This window comes from Ammodytes marinus, assembly GCF_949987685.1.
Source record: "Ammodytes marinus genome assembly, chromosome: 19".
Taxonomy (NCBI): Eukaryota; Metazoa; Chordata; class Actinopteri; order Uranoscopiformes; family Ammodytidae; genus Ammodytes; species Ammodytes marinus.
Window position 1 is genome coordinate 7,414,355 of NC_137223.1, and position 19,960 is coordinate 7,434,314.

Below are 19,960 nucleotides of genomic sequence, written 5' to 3' on the forward strand. Positions count from 1 at the left end.
GATCCTATAAGCATCACTTGAAATGAAAGTGCATGCCATCGTCCGGCCACTAACACAACACTCCTGAATTTTTTTAAAGCTGTAAATGAAACATACACGTTAATGTAACATTGCTTGAAAAAAGAAAGATCAGGGGGTTATTACTTTGTGGCAGGCAATCGCTTTTTCAGTTCAGTTCAAGGATGGAGCTTTTAGATTTGTTAGGCTTGCTGCAGATTGGATGGAGGGTTAGAGTTAAGTTAGTTTTTTCTTGAGGGAGAGGGGGGGGGGTCAATTGAGGTGGTGTCTGCCTCTCTCTCTCTCAAAGGGGAATAACGTGAAGAGCAGTCGGACCTCCGAAGCGCCCTCTCCTCCATCCACCACCCCCCTCCTGTGGGTGTGAGTCCTGGTAGTCCATCCACCCTCTCTGCGTCTCTCTCCCTCCCTCCCTCCCTCCCTCATCCATCCATCCTTCCATCCATCTATCAGTCTCTCAGGCCCCCAGCAGTTTCTTGACGAGGTAGCCCGGCATGCTGTAGAGGAACAGGCCTAGCATCATGAGGAGCAGCATGGCCACCACCACCTTGATGATCAGCCACTTGTAGCGGTTGCACACCAGGTAGCGGATGGCTTTCAGCGGGCTCAGGAACCACAGGAAGGTGGTGTCTGGCCGACTGCAAGGGGAAGGCATGGAGAGAAGGCATGGAGGAGAAGATGTGCAGGTGGGTGGAAAAGTGAGTTAACGAGAGTGGATGGAGAGAGAGGAGAGAGAAATGGGAGGAGTAACAGAGAGAGAGAGAGAGAAAGCTGGCATTAGTGGTTAGTAAGCCAGCCATGTTGCATTTATAGTGACAGTATTATTTTGCAGCACAGCATGCTCACAGCCCATAGCTCACATTTCCTATGCATATCATGTTTCAGAGGACCAGAAGATCACATCACAGAGTGAAAGCGGAACAATACAAACACATGTGCACAATGAGTATGTGGGTACAAATGGATGAATCAATGATTTCAAGTTTTTTGTTTTAGTTCCCTTCACCAGACGTCCACCGACCCTCACCTGTAATCTCTGTTATTCTACTTCATAATCGACACTTCCCATTAGTACTCATCACTACCATACTTTCACTTATTTTTGTCCTGCCTTTATACACTAGTTTACTTAAGCTATATGACTCATAGTTGAATAGCATGTTTTATTAAAAATCAAATAAAACATGCATCTATATACAATATTCTGAACAGTCCTGTATTATTTTGGATGATATCTGGATGACAATGAGGATCTGTTGTGTTGTCCTTCTTGACAGGATTTAGACAGACTTGCTATATTATATATAGATATATTTACAAATGTTTTAAACCATGGTCTGTTGTAACAAATTCCTTTTAATTTTGACTTGGCTAGAAGTCTCTTTTGTTCGTTGACAGCAAAAAGGCACAACGCTCTCTGTCACATCCTGAACAAAAAATAGCTTTCTCTCTATTTTGGTGGCATGAAGCTTTTAAATGAAGCCTGAGCATCTGAAAGGAATATTGAAAAACACCCATTTTCCATATTATGCTGCCTTCATGTCATACTGGAGTCATCGTAACCACTAGTTACCGACTTGTAGATAGTGTCCACGTCAATTTCCAAGTTGTAGTAAAAACTGGGAAACTAAATATCAAAGTTAGGACATGGAAGGTAATAACATCATTAAAATCAATCAAGCACAGCTACCGCCAATTCTGCTATCATAATCCTGTGTTTGTAGCCCCGAGACGTAAACACTTGTTAGTCAGCAACACAGGAATCTTTCAAATCTCTTCCATCCATTCAATATGACGTGAATGAGGCATTTGGTGGCCGCCATTTTTTTGGTCTAAAAAAAAATGTCCCTGAGTGTTTCTTAATCTTTGTCAAGCAGTTTGTCACTTGTAAGATGTGCAATGGCAATTTGATGGTACAAAAACAAACTGTGACACTTATCAAAAGCTAAGACAACAGAGAGACAGAAGTAGAGGAAAAAAAAGATAAAAGAGAGAACAAAGACACTGAGTTTTGACGGGAAAGGAGAGGAACTACAGGAGAATCCAGGAAGTAAAGTGTCTAACTAGCGAAGCAGAGGATTAGTAGCGAGGAGGAGGAGGAGGAGGGGGGCGGAGGCTACCAGCAGCAGCGTGTTAGGCCCCCAGTATCTTCTTGACCAGGTAGCCGGGGAATGAGTAGAGGAAGAGGCCCAGCATGAGCAGCAGCAGTGTCAGCCCCAGGGCCTTGAGGATCAGCCAGCGGTAGTTGTGCCAGATGAAGTAACGAATGGACTTCAGCGGGCCCAGAAACCACATTAGACTGGTGTCCGGTCGACTTTTTGCGGGAGGAGGTAGAGAGGGAAAGAGAGGAAGGAATGAAGATGGAGGCAACAAAAAAAAAGTGGGGCGGGGGAGGGTAAGGAGAAAGGGGGGGGAGTCACACAACGGGGGGGAGAGGAGAGACAGAGGGAGACAGTTGAAGAGATGGTAGGAGGAGAAAGTGTCTTTACAGGCCTTTAGACAGTGCAAAAAGCCGCGCAGGGGGTCCAAAAAAGACCAAATCACTTCTTTGTGAAACTTTAAAAGGTGGAGTTAGCAATTCTTGAGAATGATTATTGTCAAAACGACCTTATGTCAAAATTAGTGAATATCTCCTCACAGTCTGCTACCTGTCTCTGCTGTGTGCGCACTGAAAAGAAATCCAGTGCTAGTACACAGCTAAGGCTCTGTAAACGGGCATGTTGTTAGCTACGGTGGGCCCCCTTTGTTTACATAACCGCTTACAGAGCCTAGGCTGTGTATTTCCCCATTATTTTCAGAGCACACACAGTACTAACAGGTAGCGTATCATTGGGTGATAATTACTGATTTTGAGAGCGTTATCCAGAATTGCTGATGCCACCTTTAAGTCTTGAATGGTGGTGATCTGTAATGTAACATCTGATCCACGGCTTTTTGCACTGTGAGAATTCATTTCTTGAAGAGCAGATTTGTCATGTCTGTGCCTTTTTTATGCTCCACAACGTGTGTGTGTGTGTAAGTTCTAAATAAACATAACATGCCAGTATCTTACTTTGGTTTCTCCAGTGGATCAGGCTCATTCCGTCCGAGTCCTACAGGACTTTTCTCCGCCTCCTCTGCCGTCACCAGGTGAAGTTCAGCTTCTACCTTACCCTGTAGGGACAGCATGTCATTAACAACTTATTAGATGTATGCAAATCAATCAGCTAGACACCTTGAGTCTTGGCATCTCTTTACTGCACAAAAATCTGTCAAAATGAGCTGAATTGTGAGCAACAGAAATGCTGTTGTAAATCTGCTTTGGACCACTGATATCTTTATTGGAATGTTGAAGGTTCTCCACCCTCACGGTTGGGTACAACTAGATAAATAAACAAACTGTTTAAAATGGATTAGATAGCAATGTTGCTTGTTTTTCTTCTATATACATACAGTTCAATTAAAAGCAGCTTTTTAGTCTGTTGGTAGCCTTCTAGTCATTTTAAAAATTATTTATAAAGATATTCCTAAACAATGGTCTCACATGTGGTGCCTTGTGACCTTGCTCAAGCTGTTACACTCAGTACTTCTTGAGCGACTCACCGTGAGCTCCATCTCATCGTTCTCATCGCGGGCTACAAACGGCCACCAGCCCTTCACCCTCTTCTGTTTGAAGATGGAGATGGTGGGCAGCTCGTGTTCCTTTCGGATCATGTCGATGGAACACTGCTTGGCCGTCTTGGCGCCTCGAGGGAACCGGTTCAAGTCCAGCTCAATCGCACCTGGGAGCCAAAGATTCAAAGATTCAAAAGGCTTTAGTTGTCACAAGCTAATACAGTATGCGCAGTGAAATGTTGGTGAGGCAGACTACGTATTACTGCGCTTAAAATAGAAAATATACAATAGAATAAAATAAAAGTTTCAATAGAATATACACAGTGTATACTGGATATATACAATAAACACATACATATACACACATACACAAGCAAGGTAAAGTGTTAAAGTTACTGTAATAAAGTACAGTATTTACGTATGCACAAGTTGTTGAAATGAGGAACATCATAAATAGATACATTTCAAACTGGATAAATTGGAATCAGATAGTAATGACGATGTTCAAGTTGTGTTGTGCAATATGGCCAGGGGTTAAAAGTGCAGTCAGACAATAAGGAGGGTGATACTTTGGATTGAACATAATGCTAAAAAAAAAAACTAGAACATCTAACTAGCTAACTGTTGCCATCCGTCCTCCTTACCCAGGAAGTCATCTGCAGAGAAGTGGTCTGCGTCCCAGACCTGCAGCGTGAGGCGAGGGGGGATCTTATACTCTGTCTCGTCCCAGGAGAACATGGACTCTTTCTTAGAGATGACTATCTTCTCCTCGGCCATGAGGTAATCGAAGGGGAAGACAAAGCGCCAGTTAAAGTTGCCCTCGCCAGTCAGTGAGTGATAGTGCACGTCTGTGTCCTGCTTGTCCTCCTGCTGCCCTTTGAGCCATCTGTGAAGAAGCACCGTAGAGATCAGAATTAGGCTGACCGCTGGGCTAACTGACCAGTGGCTAGATTTAGTAAGTCATGCACTTCTTAGTCTGTTAGTTAGGGTATATATTAATTTGGTTGATTTAAAAAGGAGGGCAAAGGACATGTTAAAATGTACCGGGCTGCTTACAAGAGAGATGATGCTAATAGGTTAAAAAGATCCAAACACATAATGTGGTGCCCCAAAAGCAAATCAGATCCATATATAGATGTGTGAGAGAGATGAACACATGTTGTTGTTGAACCATGATCTGATTTGATGTTGGAGCTTCACACTATTTGTAAAAGCCATGCACACACAAAGCTTGGAGAAGAGCCATTGCGTGGAAATTATCTGAAAAAATTCCTTGAAAAAAAAAAAAAAAGTCATCATCAGTGCCTGGATGCAGATGGCAGAGGATCAAAGCCTATGAGGTTGGTCTGTGCCGACTTGAGCTCTTTCAAAAAAAAAAAGAAAAAAAAGTGAGCTTAACGAAGGATTGTCAGCCTTTGGAAAAATTGAATGAATGTGGTCTGCTTTTTGAGATGCACTGGCTGAAATAAGGCTGGAGACGAGGTGAGAAAGCATTGGGGGAGTTTTGAGCAAAATAAGAGAGTGGGCAAATGCACAGCAGTCTTTTTTGAGGTGCAAAATCCAAACTTTAAGAAAAAGTATAGCGCATTGAAGCTCCATTCAGTTTACCTAAACACTGACGTTTTGACACATTGTTTTCATCAGGATGTCTTCCATTCAAACATTGGTGATTAAAGAAACTAAATGGAGTTTCACTGAGTTTCCACTACTTTTTCTTAATGTTTGGAGTTTTTAGCAAAAACATGTCAGTGTGTCGCAACATTGGATCCATCTGAAGCAACCCCAGTCTCCTGTCTTTACTGTCCATGCACATGGTCAGCCACTGAACTCTACAGCACCCAAATGAAGGTCTTGACTTTGAAAAAAAAAAAGAATCGATATTCATCCAAGTATATAGGTTGGTTTGAGGATGGCAGCCTGTCTGTTATGGTACAGTCCCTGAGGTGACACATCCACAGTTTGTCACCAAGTCAGCTGAGATGCTGGAGTGAGAAGACCCCACAAAACCCCTCACATTATTAACCTTTTTACAGGAATAAAATATCAGTACTATCAAGTATAATAGACCTTCTTCAGTGTCGACATTTTACACGTGATAACAAAAAAAGCACAGATATCATAAAAGACATCATTTATGGCTGCATTACATTTAGATGGTGGTTAACCTGTGCTTTTCCTACCAAATGACCGGTCATGTTACACCTCCATCCAGTTAATATTTGGTCTATCTTCCATTTACGTAAATTGAAGTTCCTACATAAAGGTATTCATGTCATCCCTGTTTCTGTGTAACCTCCTGGCAAAGCTATATTACACCAGACAACAAACTAAAGTATTGCTCTCAAACACTGTTTAAAGTTTTTGGTCATATTTATCGTTATGCACATTAAAACTAGAACATATTATTCTGGGCGTTTATTTTTTGGATGGAAGGCAAATTGAACTGCCCTTAGTCAAAATGTCTGCTATGAAGAAGGTCCAGTACTGGGACCAGGCTGCAACATGACAATGTCATTGAAAACATTGGAGCTCCATTGTACCGCCATGCATATTTTTGGAGTATTCACATGCAAGAGGCTCCAAACGACATAAAATTAAAAGTGCAAATATTTTGATAGAGTTCTGAAATTCACGACCAAACCACAATCATATAAGAAAAACAAATAGCAAAAATATCCCATTGTTAAAAAGCTGTTATATCGGTGAAAAATGTTTAGTATGACAAAATAATATAATGGTTCGACTAACAATTGCAATATGAAAAAAAATGTGGAGTTTGATAGTTTGACAAAAAGACAGCAGGACATTGTAATTTGACAGAAAAATTCTACTGAACAAGTTGATTTATGTGGTTTGATCCTGAACTTTTCACTTGGCATTTGGCAGCATGCTTTTCGGAAGAGACAGGCGAGGCATACGTGCTGAATGGAGAGTCGATGGGGGAGAAAGAAATGACATGAGGGCTTCAGGGAGAAGGGAGGGAGGGAGGGAGGCAGGGAGGGAGCTGTACGAGCCATGCGATGGAAACGTGTGTTTACCCCCTGACATAGATGTCAGACATCTTCTCTCCTGTCATGAAAGCATCGTCCTCTAGAATTACGTCATCAGTGTTCCAAATAACAACACGAAGCTCAAAGCTAGACAGCAGCAGAGCATTGACCAGAGGAGAGAGAGAGGACGACAGACAAGGAGACACACCACAAACAAACACACGCACACAGAAAAAAATGGGAAAAAAAAACAAAAACAAAAAAATGGTTAACTGCAAACAAAACAAAAAAATCCACACACAGCTCACACCCACGGAACGAGGCTTGGGTGGCCGCCACGTCCCTCTGTACCTACCCCCGGACAAATATGTCACTGGACTTTTCCCCAGTGAAGTAATCATCGTCCTCCAGTATTACTTCGTCTGTATTCCAAATAATCACCCTGAGATCATATCTGGTAAGGGGGGAGGAGGAGGAGGGAACACATACAAACACACACAGTTGGACCTTATATATTCGACAGTTAATAAGAGAGCTAACTATTCAAACAGACTCACCATTATTTAACCTGGGGATTAAACTACATATTCTGTTGAAGAAAGACTGAAGAACTTTAGTCACATTGAATAGAATTTACAAACAGCTTTGCAATAAAATGTTTCAGTGCATTTGCATTTTCAGGAGCCAAAATATACAGGTGAAACTCGAAAAATTAGAATATCGTGCAAAAGTTCATTCATTTCAGTAATTCAACTTAAAAGGTGAAACTAAAATATAATATAGACTCATTACATGCAAAGTGAGATATTCCAAGCCTTCATTTGTTATAATTGTATTTATTATGGCTTACAGCTTATGAAAACCCCACATTCAAAATCTCTGAAAAGTTTAATATTACATAAAAATCTATAAAAAAGGTATTTTAAATACAGAAATGTCGGCCCTATATAAAGTATAATCATCGATATGTACTCAGTACTTGGTTTGGGCCCCTTTTGCATGAATTCTTGCCTCAATTCCAATTCATTTCCTATGATATTCTAATAATATCAGTATCACCTGTATTCATTGTGATATTTTGTCTCATTCGCTCCAGCCTCGAAACCCACCTCTTTGGTTTCCGTGGTGCTACGTCAAGCGCGGGTCCAGGAGCAGGCATGTCCATGGGAAACATGTCCACCCACATCTCAATGCGGCCCTTTGAGCGCACAGAGAAACATTTACAGTTTGATTCTGATTTTGAATCGGTTTCATTGCTCCAGACAAAAGGTGTGAGAGCTCTGTCCTATACCTGTTCGATGCCAGGTTTGTCTGGGTTGAGTAGGGGTCTAGTCTCCACGTGTTCAGGGACCAGCTTGCAGCCCACCCTAGGGATCTCCTCCCAGTGGTTTAGCACCGTCAGCGCCAAATGCTCCTCCGTCTGCTTCTTCAGACCTGGGACACAAAAAAATACATTAGAGGAGCAAAACCTACTGAAAACAAGCTAACCAATAGGACATCTTTTTTTATTGAGAGGATATTGTTTTAAGTACGAAACAGAAACAGCTAACAAAATAATTGATGGAAGAAGAAAATCAAAGAAGAAAATCAATTTGTGGAAAAAAAACAACAAAGATTATGGTATTCTCTAGGTACTCATTACTTGAAAAAGTCACTACATTGAAATCAGAGACTACTAATCCCCTGCATGTATGGCATAAATATAAATGTTTCATCAAATGTAGGGCTTCTAAAGGATCACAGAGTTTTGGGAGAAAAATGTAGCCATACCATTTTCGTCCTCGATCTCGGTAGGCCCCTGGAAGATCCGATTGGCCACCTTGACTTTGCCTCCCGGCCCATAATGAGGTCCATCGATCTTGCCTTCCTTACAGAGCTTGGCTAGGATCTGACTGGGCTTCAGAGGGTCCCGCCACACATTGTATCCACGGCTACAATCAATAGATAACAAAGAGCTAGCTGAACTTTGGATGTCTTTGGGTGAAGTCTTTAAAAGGTATGCTATTGGGGTTGTATGAGACATGTTGCCTTTCATGTTGTGAAATTAAAGCTAAACAGCAATGAAACTGTGTAATAGATAAAAACACGTGGATGCTTACACAGAGTAGCTGGACGAAATACCGCAGGTGGCTCTGTATTTGCTGTAGAAACGATTCTCCAGGTCAATCTTTGTCTCTCCGATGAGGTCATCGGTGCCGACCAGGTCCCAGTCGTACACAGACACCGTCAGCATGGACTCCATGGGGAACGTGGCCTCAATGTCAAAGGATCTATGCACACACAAGAGGATTAACAGAATAAGTCAACAAAAATGAAGCTAGACATGTTGCTAGCTATGTCGGGCCCCATGTTTTTACATGTCCATTTACAGAGCCTAGGCTGTGTATAAACACCAGATTTTTTCTGCACACACACACACACACACACACACACAGTATGGACAGGTAGCAAATCGTGATGAGATATTTACTGATTTTGATAAAAAAGGGATGTTGACAACAAGCCTTCTCCAGAATTGCTGACTCCACATTTAAATAGTGATCAGCTCAGAAAATACAAATATGACTTATAGGATTATTAGTGTTTTCCCTCTCCTGCACTGACAACAAACTGAAACTAAATTTAGAAGTAGCTATCGTTACTAACTTACTACGTCAACTTACTTGCCAAATACAGGATTGAGCTGTTTGGAGATGTAGTTCTCTTTGTCCTTGAGCTCTGACTTGCCCAGTTTGATGGCAACGTATGGATCAGCCTTCCCATTGATATCAGCAGGATGAAGATCTGTAGCCTGGGGTCAAGGAAAACAGAGCAGAGAAAAAGTCAGAGAGAATATCTATATGATTATGTCTATTATGATAAGTTTAGAGTCTAATTTTTTTAATTTTTTTTTAACTGCAGTACTGATTTAAATGGCCGCTCACCCTGACCACATACACACGAACAAGGACGTGTATTGGATCGTTATGAGGGATGCTCTGGAACATGCCCATGTTGGGATCATATCCTGCCTCTCTCGTGATCTCTTCAGACAGAGGTAGCTTGTACATACATAAGGATCCCTGGGTGAGAGAAGAAACATTAACAGGTTAAAAATACAGACAGCAATTCTGGACCACTTTTCCTTGAGGAGATATTCACTGATTTTGACAACAAGTTGCAGACTCCACCTTTAATTTGTTTCTAGGACCTAATTTTTAAATTTATTTTAAGATATTTTTTTTTGCATTTTTATGCTTTATTGATAGTGTAGAGACTTTATTATACTATCTATGGTAGAGACAGAGTTGAAATGGGGCAGAGAGGGGAGTCACATGCAGAGAACGACCGAGGGCTGGAATCGAACCCGGGTCCGCTGCTGGCCGAGGCCGATGGGGGGGGACGCCCTACCAACTGAGCTAAGGGCGCCCCCAGGACCTCATTTCTGTCAGCGTGTTAATTTCATTCCTCTGTGTTCCCACCTTAAATCTGCCCACAATCCTGTCGTCATCCTGGGCTTGTTCGTCATCGTCCCCGGCCTTTCCTCTGTACAGGTTGAAAGTGTGGAGCCAGTCTTCAAAGTCGCCATACTCGCTCTCCAGCTCCTTGTTGTACACCTGCATGCGGTAGAACACACACATACAGTCTTTGTCTCTGCATGTTTATTATTTTGTTCTCAGCTAATTTGTTTGTCCCTAAGTGTGAATGACACACTCACCAAAAGCTCGTCCACTTTGGCTTTAACCGGTCGATTCTCAGCCCCGTCTGCGGACTGGCCTTTCTTCTTGTCCTTGAAGAACTTCTTGTCTTTGCTCTTCTCTTTGGTCTTGGAGCCTTTCAGAAGAATGTCATCTGGTTTGACATCTGATCGGAGGAGTGAGTGGAAGTGGATATGGACAGAGTGGGGTTGAAGTCATGAGCAGCGGGGTGAGGGGTGGAGGGGTGGAGGGGTGAGGGGCAGGGTTGCACACACAGCACTACACGTGTCATTCAACATGAAAGCTGACAGGTTTGTTCATCTGTTTTCATCTGAAATGCTTGCTGTAAATCAACGGAGTAAAATGTTTTTGAACACTGGAAAGCCACTCACAAGAAGAAGAAGAAGAAGAACGGAAAAACATTTGTCTTAAAGAGTAATATGAAGCTGTAGTGCGTAAGTGCTGTTTCCCCCATGAGGAATTCGGAGTATTCACAACAACCTTGTTAGCGCAATGAGGTAAGCCTTTGGTGATCGCGCATGGATTCTATACCTTCTGCTTAAAATCCAGGTTTTTTTCTTGGCAGTAGAATCAACAGCCGAAAGATTTCTTGGGCGCTTCTTGAGACTGTTCTTAACTCCTGCTCCAGTGTCAGGGGTGAGACAACAGATTGTAAACATTTCCATAATGTTTTCTAAAGGTGTTACGTTGCATGTTCTAAATAAGTGATGTTTGCATTTAATGAGTCAATTAGTGTTATGTGAGTGCAGAAGAGAGTTAATTCAGTGAGAATGTACAGTATCAGCCAGCTTTCATGTGTACCACAGAGCTGGGAGGTCATGTTAATGTCGGGAAATGGGCATTGATATGAAAACGTGCCACTCATGTTCAAAGCATTGATGGAGGATGAGTCAATGGGAGGAAGGAGATGAAGATGCTTTGTGCTATAACTCACACCTCAGACAAATCAGTCCAGAAAATCACTCCTGCATTCACTCTTTCACCGCTCAAATTATAATGATCACTCAGTAGTTAAGTCTAAAATGAGCAGTGAATCATTTGAATCATTGTCTGAGTGCTGTATTTTTTGCATCTATAAAATATAACACATTGCATTGTGGGATTGTTCACAGAAAGTATGCACCAAATATATTGTGCATACAGATTATTAGCAGGTACAAGTCAAAAGTCACAAAACGGTATACTCGAACCAGGCATCATGCATACTAAAATACGGTTACTTTTTTGTGTGCTGTTGATGGACACTATTCTCCCACAATGCAATGCACAAAGAAATCTGAGGATACATCTAACAGCTAGAAATAAATGTAAACGTATTGTGGCTGGAATTGAAACAGCTCCAAAAAGATCTTGGAAACCAAAGAATCACATGCATTGTATCATTGCCTGTTGGTATACAATGGTACAGTATGTTGATATTTCTATGCTGACTGCAGTGCTTAAACAATATACTTCCATGATCAGTATGTAGGACATACTGTATATGATTTATTTATAGTTTTATAGTAGGAATTCGGAACAGTTCTATATAAAGCACAACATCTAAGAGTATGGTGCACTCACCATATAATAGATAAGTAGTAGCTTTTGACTCAGTTATGAGTCTCATTACATTCCTACAGACCACATTTTTTTTTCTAAGTAAATAGAGTCAGGAATTTTCTGCAGTATCACAACTTCAAACCCAATATGGTGTCGTATCACTTTAAAATGAATGACAGCGGCAGACTGGCAGGCAGCACGGCTGTTTGGGTGGAGTTCAATACCTGCAGCCTCTGCAGCGATCTCCAGGTCTTCTCTCTCCTCTGCCTCAGCTTGAGCTGCCTCCTGGGCCCTGAGGCTCTGGAACACCAGGCCAGAACATTGTGTCAGTATAATTGGACCGAGAGACTATCAGACTAGAACCAGACATGTGAACAGAGAATAGAACAGACAAACCTCCTTCAGTGTCTCTATGGAAGCAAAATATTTGGACCACCAGTCAAGCACTCTCTCGTCCGGCTCATCGTCTTCTTCCATTCCTCCCTTCTTTTTCTTTTTCTTCTTCTTTTTCTCTCTATCACTCTCTTCCTCTGTCTGTCAAAACATTGCAGACGCTCAATTGACTCTCATGAGCTCCGTGACTTTCATTCACAACCAGCAAGCAGTCAACTTTAGCACATGTAAACTTTGCCGTATTTCTAATGGAACAATCACTTACCATGTCAACTTTTATAACAGCGTCAGACATCTAGGATGAGGGAGGGGCGTCACATAAAACAACACAAGGATTAATATACACAGCGGATGACGCAGGTAGGAGTGGCACAGGTACAGAGGCAGCTAAGAAGGACTGGACATAAAGCAGTGCAACTATTCCTAACATTTACATTTATTAAGACGTACAGGTGCATCTCAAAAAAATTGAATATCATGGAAAAGTTCATTCAAAAACTGAAACTTTCATATATTCTAGATTCATCACACAAAGTGAGTGTATAATGAATATGGCAGGCCTTTTTTTTAGTTTACATTTTTATGATTACGGCTTATAGCTCATGGAATAAAAATCCATAAAAAAAAATTCAACTTCCTGAAAAGTATGTTGATTCTACAATCATTTCACTTGATGTGTAATGAATCTAGAATAGTCTAAAGTTTCACAATTTGAATTAAATTACTGTCATTTTCTATCCTCTTTATTGGTGTTCTAATATTTTGAGATGCCCCTGTACATTATACGACAGAGATTCAGCTCTACAACTCAAAGGGAAAGCTTACGGCGTCTAACTTGACAACTGTGTCCATCTTGCGGACCAGGGGATCTGTGTCCAGGTTGACGATGAGGTCACCTGCGGGGCGAGAGAAGGTGCGGGAGGAAAGGCTGGGTGAGGGGCGAGGCTGGGAGCCGCCATTGGTAAGCACCATGTAGCCATTCATTAGCTTAGCTGGAGCAAAGATGGCAGGAGAGCAAGGGACAGCCAAGGACATGCGATAGAGGGAAACAAGAGAAGAGAGGAAAGATAAGAAAAGGGGTCAGGATGGAAAGCAAGCAGAGAAATCAAGTTAATATGGTCAATAAAGAATGATCATTCATTCTTTAGCGACCGGAGAGATGAGTCAAAAGGATTTAAGTGTCATTCTTAAGGTTTGTTTGGACCTTTTCGACGTACAGTACCCTTTCAGTGGCCATGTCCAGCTAGTATTTCTTAAAAAGGTTAAAACAAAGTCTAAAAGTTGTTTGTTGAAACTTTGTTTCACCGTTCATGTTTGGTAAGGACGTACAGCATTTATTTCAAGAAATAAAGGAAACCAAGAACTGAGAAATAAGTGAACAAAAGAATGCACTCGTAATTATTCAAATGAATTTGTCATTCATTGCTGTTGTTTTCATGTGAAATATTAAAAGATGATAAAATCTGTCAAATTGAATACAATACATCACTATAACATGTATATCGTCCTTCACCTGCAGTGGCCCAGTTGTTGGTGGTCTTGTCTGGGGTGGTGTAGATGAAGCGTCTCAGGCTGCTGACAGCGTGGGTCCCTACCAGGATGTAACGGCCAAACGCCCGACAGTCCACCACGCGGATGTTGAGAGGAGGGTGCAGAAGCTCGTTCTCCGGAAGGTCCTGACAAAAACAAAATTATAATAAAAAAAATTGTATAGCAATAAGTTACAATTATTTTAAGTTCTCCAAAAGATGTCAGTAAAGTGAAGATGCATAGACCAGTTTAAAGGAAGGGAAGTTTAACTGTTAACTGTTATGCTCTAAATATCAAACAGAGGGAGGTGGTGGTGTAGTGGTTAGAGCGCCCGCCCATAGAGGCTCAGTCCTCAGAAGCAGCAGACCACGGGTTCGAATCCGGTCCGGGTCATTCTCTGCATGTTATTCTCGAATTTCATCTCCAAACTGTCTAATAAAAAGCTTAAAATGCCAAAAAAACGGGGGCGCCCTTAGCTCAGTTGGTAGGGCGTCCCCCCCCTCCCCTGGCCGGGCCCAGCAGCAGACCCGGGTTCGATTCCCGCCCGCGGTTGATCTCTGCATGTCACTCCCCTCTCTGCCCCATTTCACCTCTGTCTCTCTGCACTATCAATAAAAGCATAAATATGCCAAAAAAATATCTAAAAAATTTTTAAAAAAGCCAAAAAACGAGAGCTGTACTTACCACCTCAAACCATTTGACCAGGGTGCTGAAGTTGGGGTTTTTCTTGTAGTTCTGGATGAGGACAGACTGCACACCTCTGCCTGCACACTCTATGTCTACACGGGGCCGATCCACCTGAGCTAGGTTGATCCTCTTCAGGTCCCTTAAGCCCCAGAACAAAACCTGAACCAGAACGAAAGGAAAAAATCAGTAGAGGAAGAAAGAGGAGCTATTGGACAAAAACTAAAAAGAAAAGACATCTCACCTCTATGCGGTAACGGCTCAGGATCGGCCGGATGCCCATGGGCACAGGCAGAATGGGCCCGCGCTCCGAGTCTGTGGACTCCTCAAGGGCTGGAAGGTCTGCCCTCCCTCCTTGACCAACCTAATGAAGGTAAAGAGAGGGGGAATGCATGTGAGACAAACAGGTTGCAATGCTTCTGGGATTTCTGCACTGTGATGCAACATGAAAACGCCACAGAAGATTTCTTTTTTAAATACAGACCCTAATATTCATATTCATTCTTTCTTTGCTTAGTGTTATAACTTTGAGGCGGTTAAAATCATGTTTGTAGACACAAAGGACACTTATTGCAGAACAAACACTGACGAGAGAGTAACCGCGAGTAAGACAACAGTGGGATGGAAAGAGGGAATGAAAGAAGAAAGTAGAGCACCTTTATTTGAGGAACAGCAAAGTTATGGACAGCGATCAGAGCACGCCTGATCTCCTCCTCGTCCAAAGGTAGCTGTAGGCAGCAGCAAGAGGCACGGGAAGGAGAAAAGCAACATGGAGATTTCACAGGAGAAAGGACTTAGACTGAATATGTTAGTGGATGTCAAAGGGAAGTGTGGGCTGATACCATGTCGGACGAAACAAGGGCGAAAATGGAGATACAAATAGAAGAAACGCAAAGTTATGATTAAAGATAGGTAGAAGGAGTTTGTGATGAAGGTGGGACGATGAAGGAAATAGGAAAGCGGATCGCAAACAGGCAAAGAGCAATAGATGAGGTTTACATAAAGATACATGTACAGGAAGCTTGGTACAAAGAAGAAAAAAAATATATAATTTGAATTGTTTTATGATCTTTTGTACACACTCCACACCATTAAAGATACAACTCAGTGGCACCTAAAATTCTCAATTGTTCCCCTTTTCATGCATTTTGTTCATTGCAACAGTGACCTTTGTTACTGTATAGCAGTGACATGCAATATCTGAAGAAAAAAACCCAATGGAGTTGCATGTGTGTACACTGTTCGCGTGCATGTGTACAACACAAGCATTTATTCACTACTTGTGTGTGTTTTTTTTTTTAGATATGTTACCTGCAGCAGTTCGAAGGCAGCGAGCAGTTCCCCGGCAGAGCAGTTTCCTCTGTACACCTGGTAGTACTCTAGCTGTGGGGGGAACCTGGGCGGGCCGTAGTGCTCGTCACACATCTTGATGGTGGGCTTTGCAAACGTCCGACCTATGAACTCAGCCTTTCCCTGAACACCACATTGTGACAGCAGGCGGTGGGGGACAGTCGTGGGACAAGGGATAGGGAGTTAGTGTGGTTGGGGGGAGGGGGGTGCACTTTCCACAGCAGCCACTTGGTGTCAGTATTTGGTCAAAGTGTTCACAGGTTACAGAAAAATGTGGAATATTGAAAGGAAAGCCTGTCAACAGCAGAAAACCGTCTAGTATTTCACAAACTAAAAAAACACCAAAAATATATTGTACATCAGCATTTTAGAACCTTTCTTTGTGACATGGTATGGGAGTATTTGGATGCAGATTTTCTTTACTGACCACTGCTGCTAACCTCTACCATTCATGCTTCTGCAACTACTGCTAATACAAAGGTAAATGAAAAAGGTAAAAATGAAGGAGGTACATGCAAGTATTTACAAAACTTTTCCAGGGCAAAATGAACCAAACAATTCATGCTACATCAGCTACCATCAGATAGCTACTACTACAAATTATAACTCAACACAGTCTCTACAGCATTAATACTTTCACACTCTATTGAACCGGTGCAGCATGAGCATAATCAAGAGTTCATGTGAAGTGCAGCGTGGAGTGAGACAGTGGTGGACCGACGGACGGACATGGGGGAAGGAAGAGGAGCGAAGCACTTTTATTGGCGCAAAGTAAATAATTCAAAACTACAATGATAAATCTTTTAATTCAGCCCCTCAATGATGCATTCATTCATTCATTCACATAGAGTCTACTCCCTACCACAGTGTCCTGGTCGTATATCTCCACTACGATGATTGGCGGATCGTCTCTCAGCTCACTGGCCTCCCCAAACAGCTCCACATCGTCAAACACAAGTAACTGGTCCCATGTAGGACAAAGAGTCTCGCTCAAGACCTACAACACACGCAAAGAACAACGCAGTTAACACATGGACAACACAAATACACACCACACCACACCACACGCAATTTATACATGTAAGCCCAAACATGGTCGTACCTCTGTAACCTGGCTGTATGTGGAGAAGAAGACCCGGGCGAAGGGATCTGAAAGGCCGCTGCTGTCGGCCGCAAACAGACTGCGGGCCTGGTACATGTGCGCTCTCAGCTGGAACACCTGCTTCACTGTTGGACACACACACGCGCACACACACACGCACGCACACACACACACGCACGCACGCACGCACGCACGCACGCACGCACGCACGCACACACACACACACACACACACACACTAACTGAAAATCAATAGCTTTGCATCTTAAAGTTAGAAAAGTTATCCACGAAATGAAGTAAGGGCGATCAATAGAAGTCAAATGTCTTCTTCTGAGCGAGTTTGTGTTCGTTTAGCCTCTAATTGATTTTAAAGTTCAAACTTCGTGGTAGATCAAGGAAAAACCTGCAATGCTTAATGGGTAAGAGAATAAAATAATACAAGTATGCAAACTTCTATATCCAAGAGCTCTCTGGGATTTATAATACAAAAACAAATCCTCCATTGCAGGTGCAGCTTTGATACAAGTGATTGCGTCCATGCCAGTTATTTAGAGTATGTTTTTTTTTCATTGTCTGTGCACACTTACTATCGTAGACGAGACTGACGGGGGGGACACACTGAAGAATGGGATCCGTTTTAGAGGCTTTGACCTCTTCAAAACCATTAGGCAGACCATTCAGGAAGTCCTTCCTCTGCTTGTTGAGGCCCAGCCACAGATATAACTCCAGCTTAGCCTGAACCGTCCAGCCAGCAGGACCGAAGCCCTTCTTACCAGGAAGCTGTGGACACAGGGCTGACTCATTGTGGAGCATTCCATTTAACAAGACATCACAAACTGTTGTAAAACAGAGGAAAGTATGTTTCAAATCCCCATCTTTGGTATTATTGTAGCAAGGCAATCATTAAGCATAATTTCAGGCAATGCTGCAACATGTCCCAACTCATGAATATTAAGGAGCTCAGCTACCACATTGATTTTCATGCATATCCACCATAACACTTGCCAATACTGTATCTTGTATCTTGAATACACTACTTATCATCTGGCAGTGCAGTCAGCAGAAACTTTTACTGTTGATGAGGGTGGATAGAGATCTTGGATTGGAAAAAAACAGCAAAGTGTGTTTCAATGAGAAAGCAAAGAGAGAGAGAGAGAGAGAGAGAGAGAGAGAGAGAGAGAGAGAGAGAGAGAGAGAGAGAGAGGAGCAGGAAGAGGTTATCGCACCTTGAGGAAGACAGCTTTGACTTTGCCGCAGTCCTTTCCGGTTTCCTCGTCCACTATGGAGTACAGAATGTCTTTGGAAGGAATCCGGGCGTAGGCCATGCGCTTGTTGTTGCTCATCATCCAGATAAAAACATCTGGGATGCTGTGCTGAGGCTGGACAAGATGAATAGATAGGTTACATTACTGTAAAGGTGCACAATGTAACTTTGGGTGTGTCGGAGAAGTGAACATTTTCAGGTACTGTATATTCTCATAACTGAATCAACAAACTTTCCTCACAGGAAAATTGGATCCTTAGAACACTGTTTGAAGTTAGAAAGTTTCCTGAAAAGTTAACGTTTCACTGTTGTTGTGTACAGCAGCAGGGCCCACAGTCTGGTTTACAAACATATTCTAGTCTTATGTTTGATTCCAGGTGTCTTAAAATAATGTAGTTTTGATTTATGATGATAGAATTATTCAATACTAAAAATTACTTGTGGAGAAAATATGTTTTGTAAACTGACTGCAGGCCCGGCAAATGTAAACAAATCCGTCTCCTCTGAAACTGCATAGTCTACCTTTAATAGGTGATCAACATTCCAACGTAACCCTAACTATAACTTAATGTATTTTTACACAAATCTTTATTACCAGTATAATTATTCAGCATTAATAGTTATTTGCACTTGTTCTGTGTTAAGGCGGCGTTAAAAAGGAGAACTAAATCGGTACCTCGTCAGCGAGGAACCGGAGCTTCTGGAGGAAGTTCTGCACCATCTTGACTTTGTCTCTGACTATGTTTCTCTTGACCTGGGTCCTGATCTGCTTGGCCTGCTGGCCCATGCTGTCCTGTGAGAGGGGAGATGACAAGTGAATATGTAGCACACTAACACAAGTTCCAAGAGACTTTTTCTATTAAAACTACACAGAAATGAATGGCTGTCACTTTTCTCTTGTTTTCTCATTCCTTTTTTATGGCGTCCCAACACACCTATGACCTTTAACACCAGTTTGCTAAACCCATAAATCATTTTTTCCCTCTGAAACTCATTTATGTTGTCCTGCAATACTTTTGCTTTCCCTTTGCAGTTTCCACACTCTCTAACACCCAGCTGTGTAGTGCTGAATGTGTGCGATAAAGTCATTTCTTTTTTCTCACTATGCATTCAGTTCGTAAACGTATGCAAATACCTGTTCAACCACTTGATCTTGATAAACCGTATGTTTTTTTTTTACATTTTCAGAACACTCTCCATTCCCTCCGCATATCCTCTTTAATTCAAAAGCCTACTTGCAAGCTAGTCTCACACAGCCAGACCAAACTACAGCTAGTAGTACTCACAAGCTAATAATAAGGACGTGAAACAGTATTGCAAAAACAATGAAAGGAACGATTAAAGGGAATGAAAGTGTAATTAAAAAATGTATTTCTTGGCACAGCTTTTAGAAGGACTCACTCTATTTACCCACTAGGACTCTGAGAATATAGTGACTGAACAGCAGCTAAATCGATGCCATTCATTTACGGCTTCATCTCCCCCCTCTGTCACTCACACTCCTTCCTCCCTGCTCCATTTCACACACATATATCATACCATCTCTCTCATGCATGACTTCAGCCGTTCTCGATCCAGCTTGGTTCGGCCCGCCTGGTTCAAATCCTTGTTAGCCAGAGTCACAAACCGACTGGAAATAATCAGAAAAAAATGATGTGGATGAAACATGGAATTTGCTTTGACTCTATGTTCTGTATTCAATCGATTTATTTATGTATCTTATTATCTATCATCTGAAAGTAACTTTTGGACTGTAATATTGCATATGCTAGAAGTGAAAAACGCAACCATGAAAGTTC

General features: G+C 42.0%; 1 protein-coding gene across 1 annotated transcript in view; it reads right to left on the minus strand.

Annotated features, from left to right (window-relative positions):
* Positions 1-472: 472 nt before the first annotated feature.
* otofa (otoferlin a) overlaps positions 473-19,960 on the minus strand; it is a gene marked incomplete at both ends in the record, with an annotated part of 79,068 nt that continues 59,580 nt past the window's right edge. The window contains 27 exons of the mRNA XM_080048427.1: positions 473-653; positions 3,068-3,168; positions 3,598-3,776; positions 4,254-4,495; positions 6,955-7,053; positions 7,709-7,797; positions 7,891-8,033; positions 8,370-8,530; positions 8,699-8,869; positions 9,263-9,390; positions 9,524-9,661; positions 10,061-10,195; positions 10,297-10,442; positions 12,064-12,139; positions 12,236-12,373; positions 12,498-12,527; positions 13,058-13,128; positions 13,746-13,908; positions 14,447-14,608; positions 14,691-14,810; positions 15,758-15,919; positions 16,659-16,793; positions 16,899-17,023; positions 17,485-17,677; positions 18,124-18,276; positions 18,838-18,954; positions 19,701-19,791. Of these exons, the coding sequence (XP_079904553.1) occupies positions 473-653; positions 3,068-3,168; positions 3,598-3,776; positions 4,254-4,495; positions 6,955-7,053; positions 7,709-7,797; positions 7,891-8,033; positions 8,370-8,530; positions 8,699-8,869; positions 9,263-9,390; positions 9,524-9,661; positions 10,061-10,195; positions 10,297-10,442; positions 12,064-12,139; positions 12,236-12,373; positions 12,498-12,527; positions 13,058-13,128; positions 13,746-13,908; positions 14,447-14,608; positions 14,691-14,810; positions 15,758-15,919; positions 16,659-16,793; positions 16,899-17,023; positions 17,485-17,677; positions 18,124-18,276; positions 18,838-18,954; positions 19,701-19,791 (3,649 nt within the window). The remainder of the gene's footprint in view (positions 654-3,067; positions 3,169-3,597; positions 3,777-4,253; positions 4,496-6,954; positions 7,054-7,708; positions 7,798-7,890; positions 8,034-8,369; positions 8,531-8,698; positions 8,870-9,262; positions 9,391-9,523; positions 9,662-10,060; positions 10,196-10,296; positions 10,443-12,063; positions 12,140-12,235; positions 12,374-12,497; positions 12,528-13,057; positions 13,129-13,745; positions 13,909-14,446; positions 14,609-14,690; positions 14,811-15,757; positions 15,920-16,658; positions 16,794-16,898; positions 17,024-17,484; positions 17,678-18,123; positions 18,277-18,837; positions 18,955-19,700; positions 19,792-19,960) is intronic.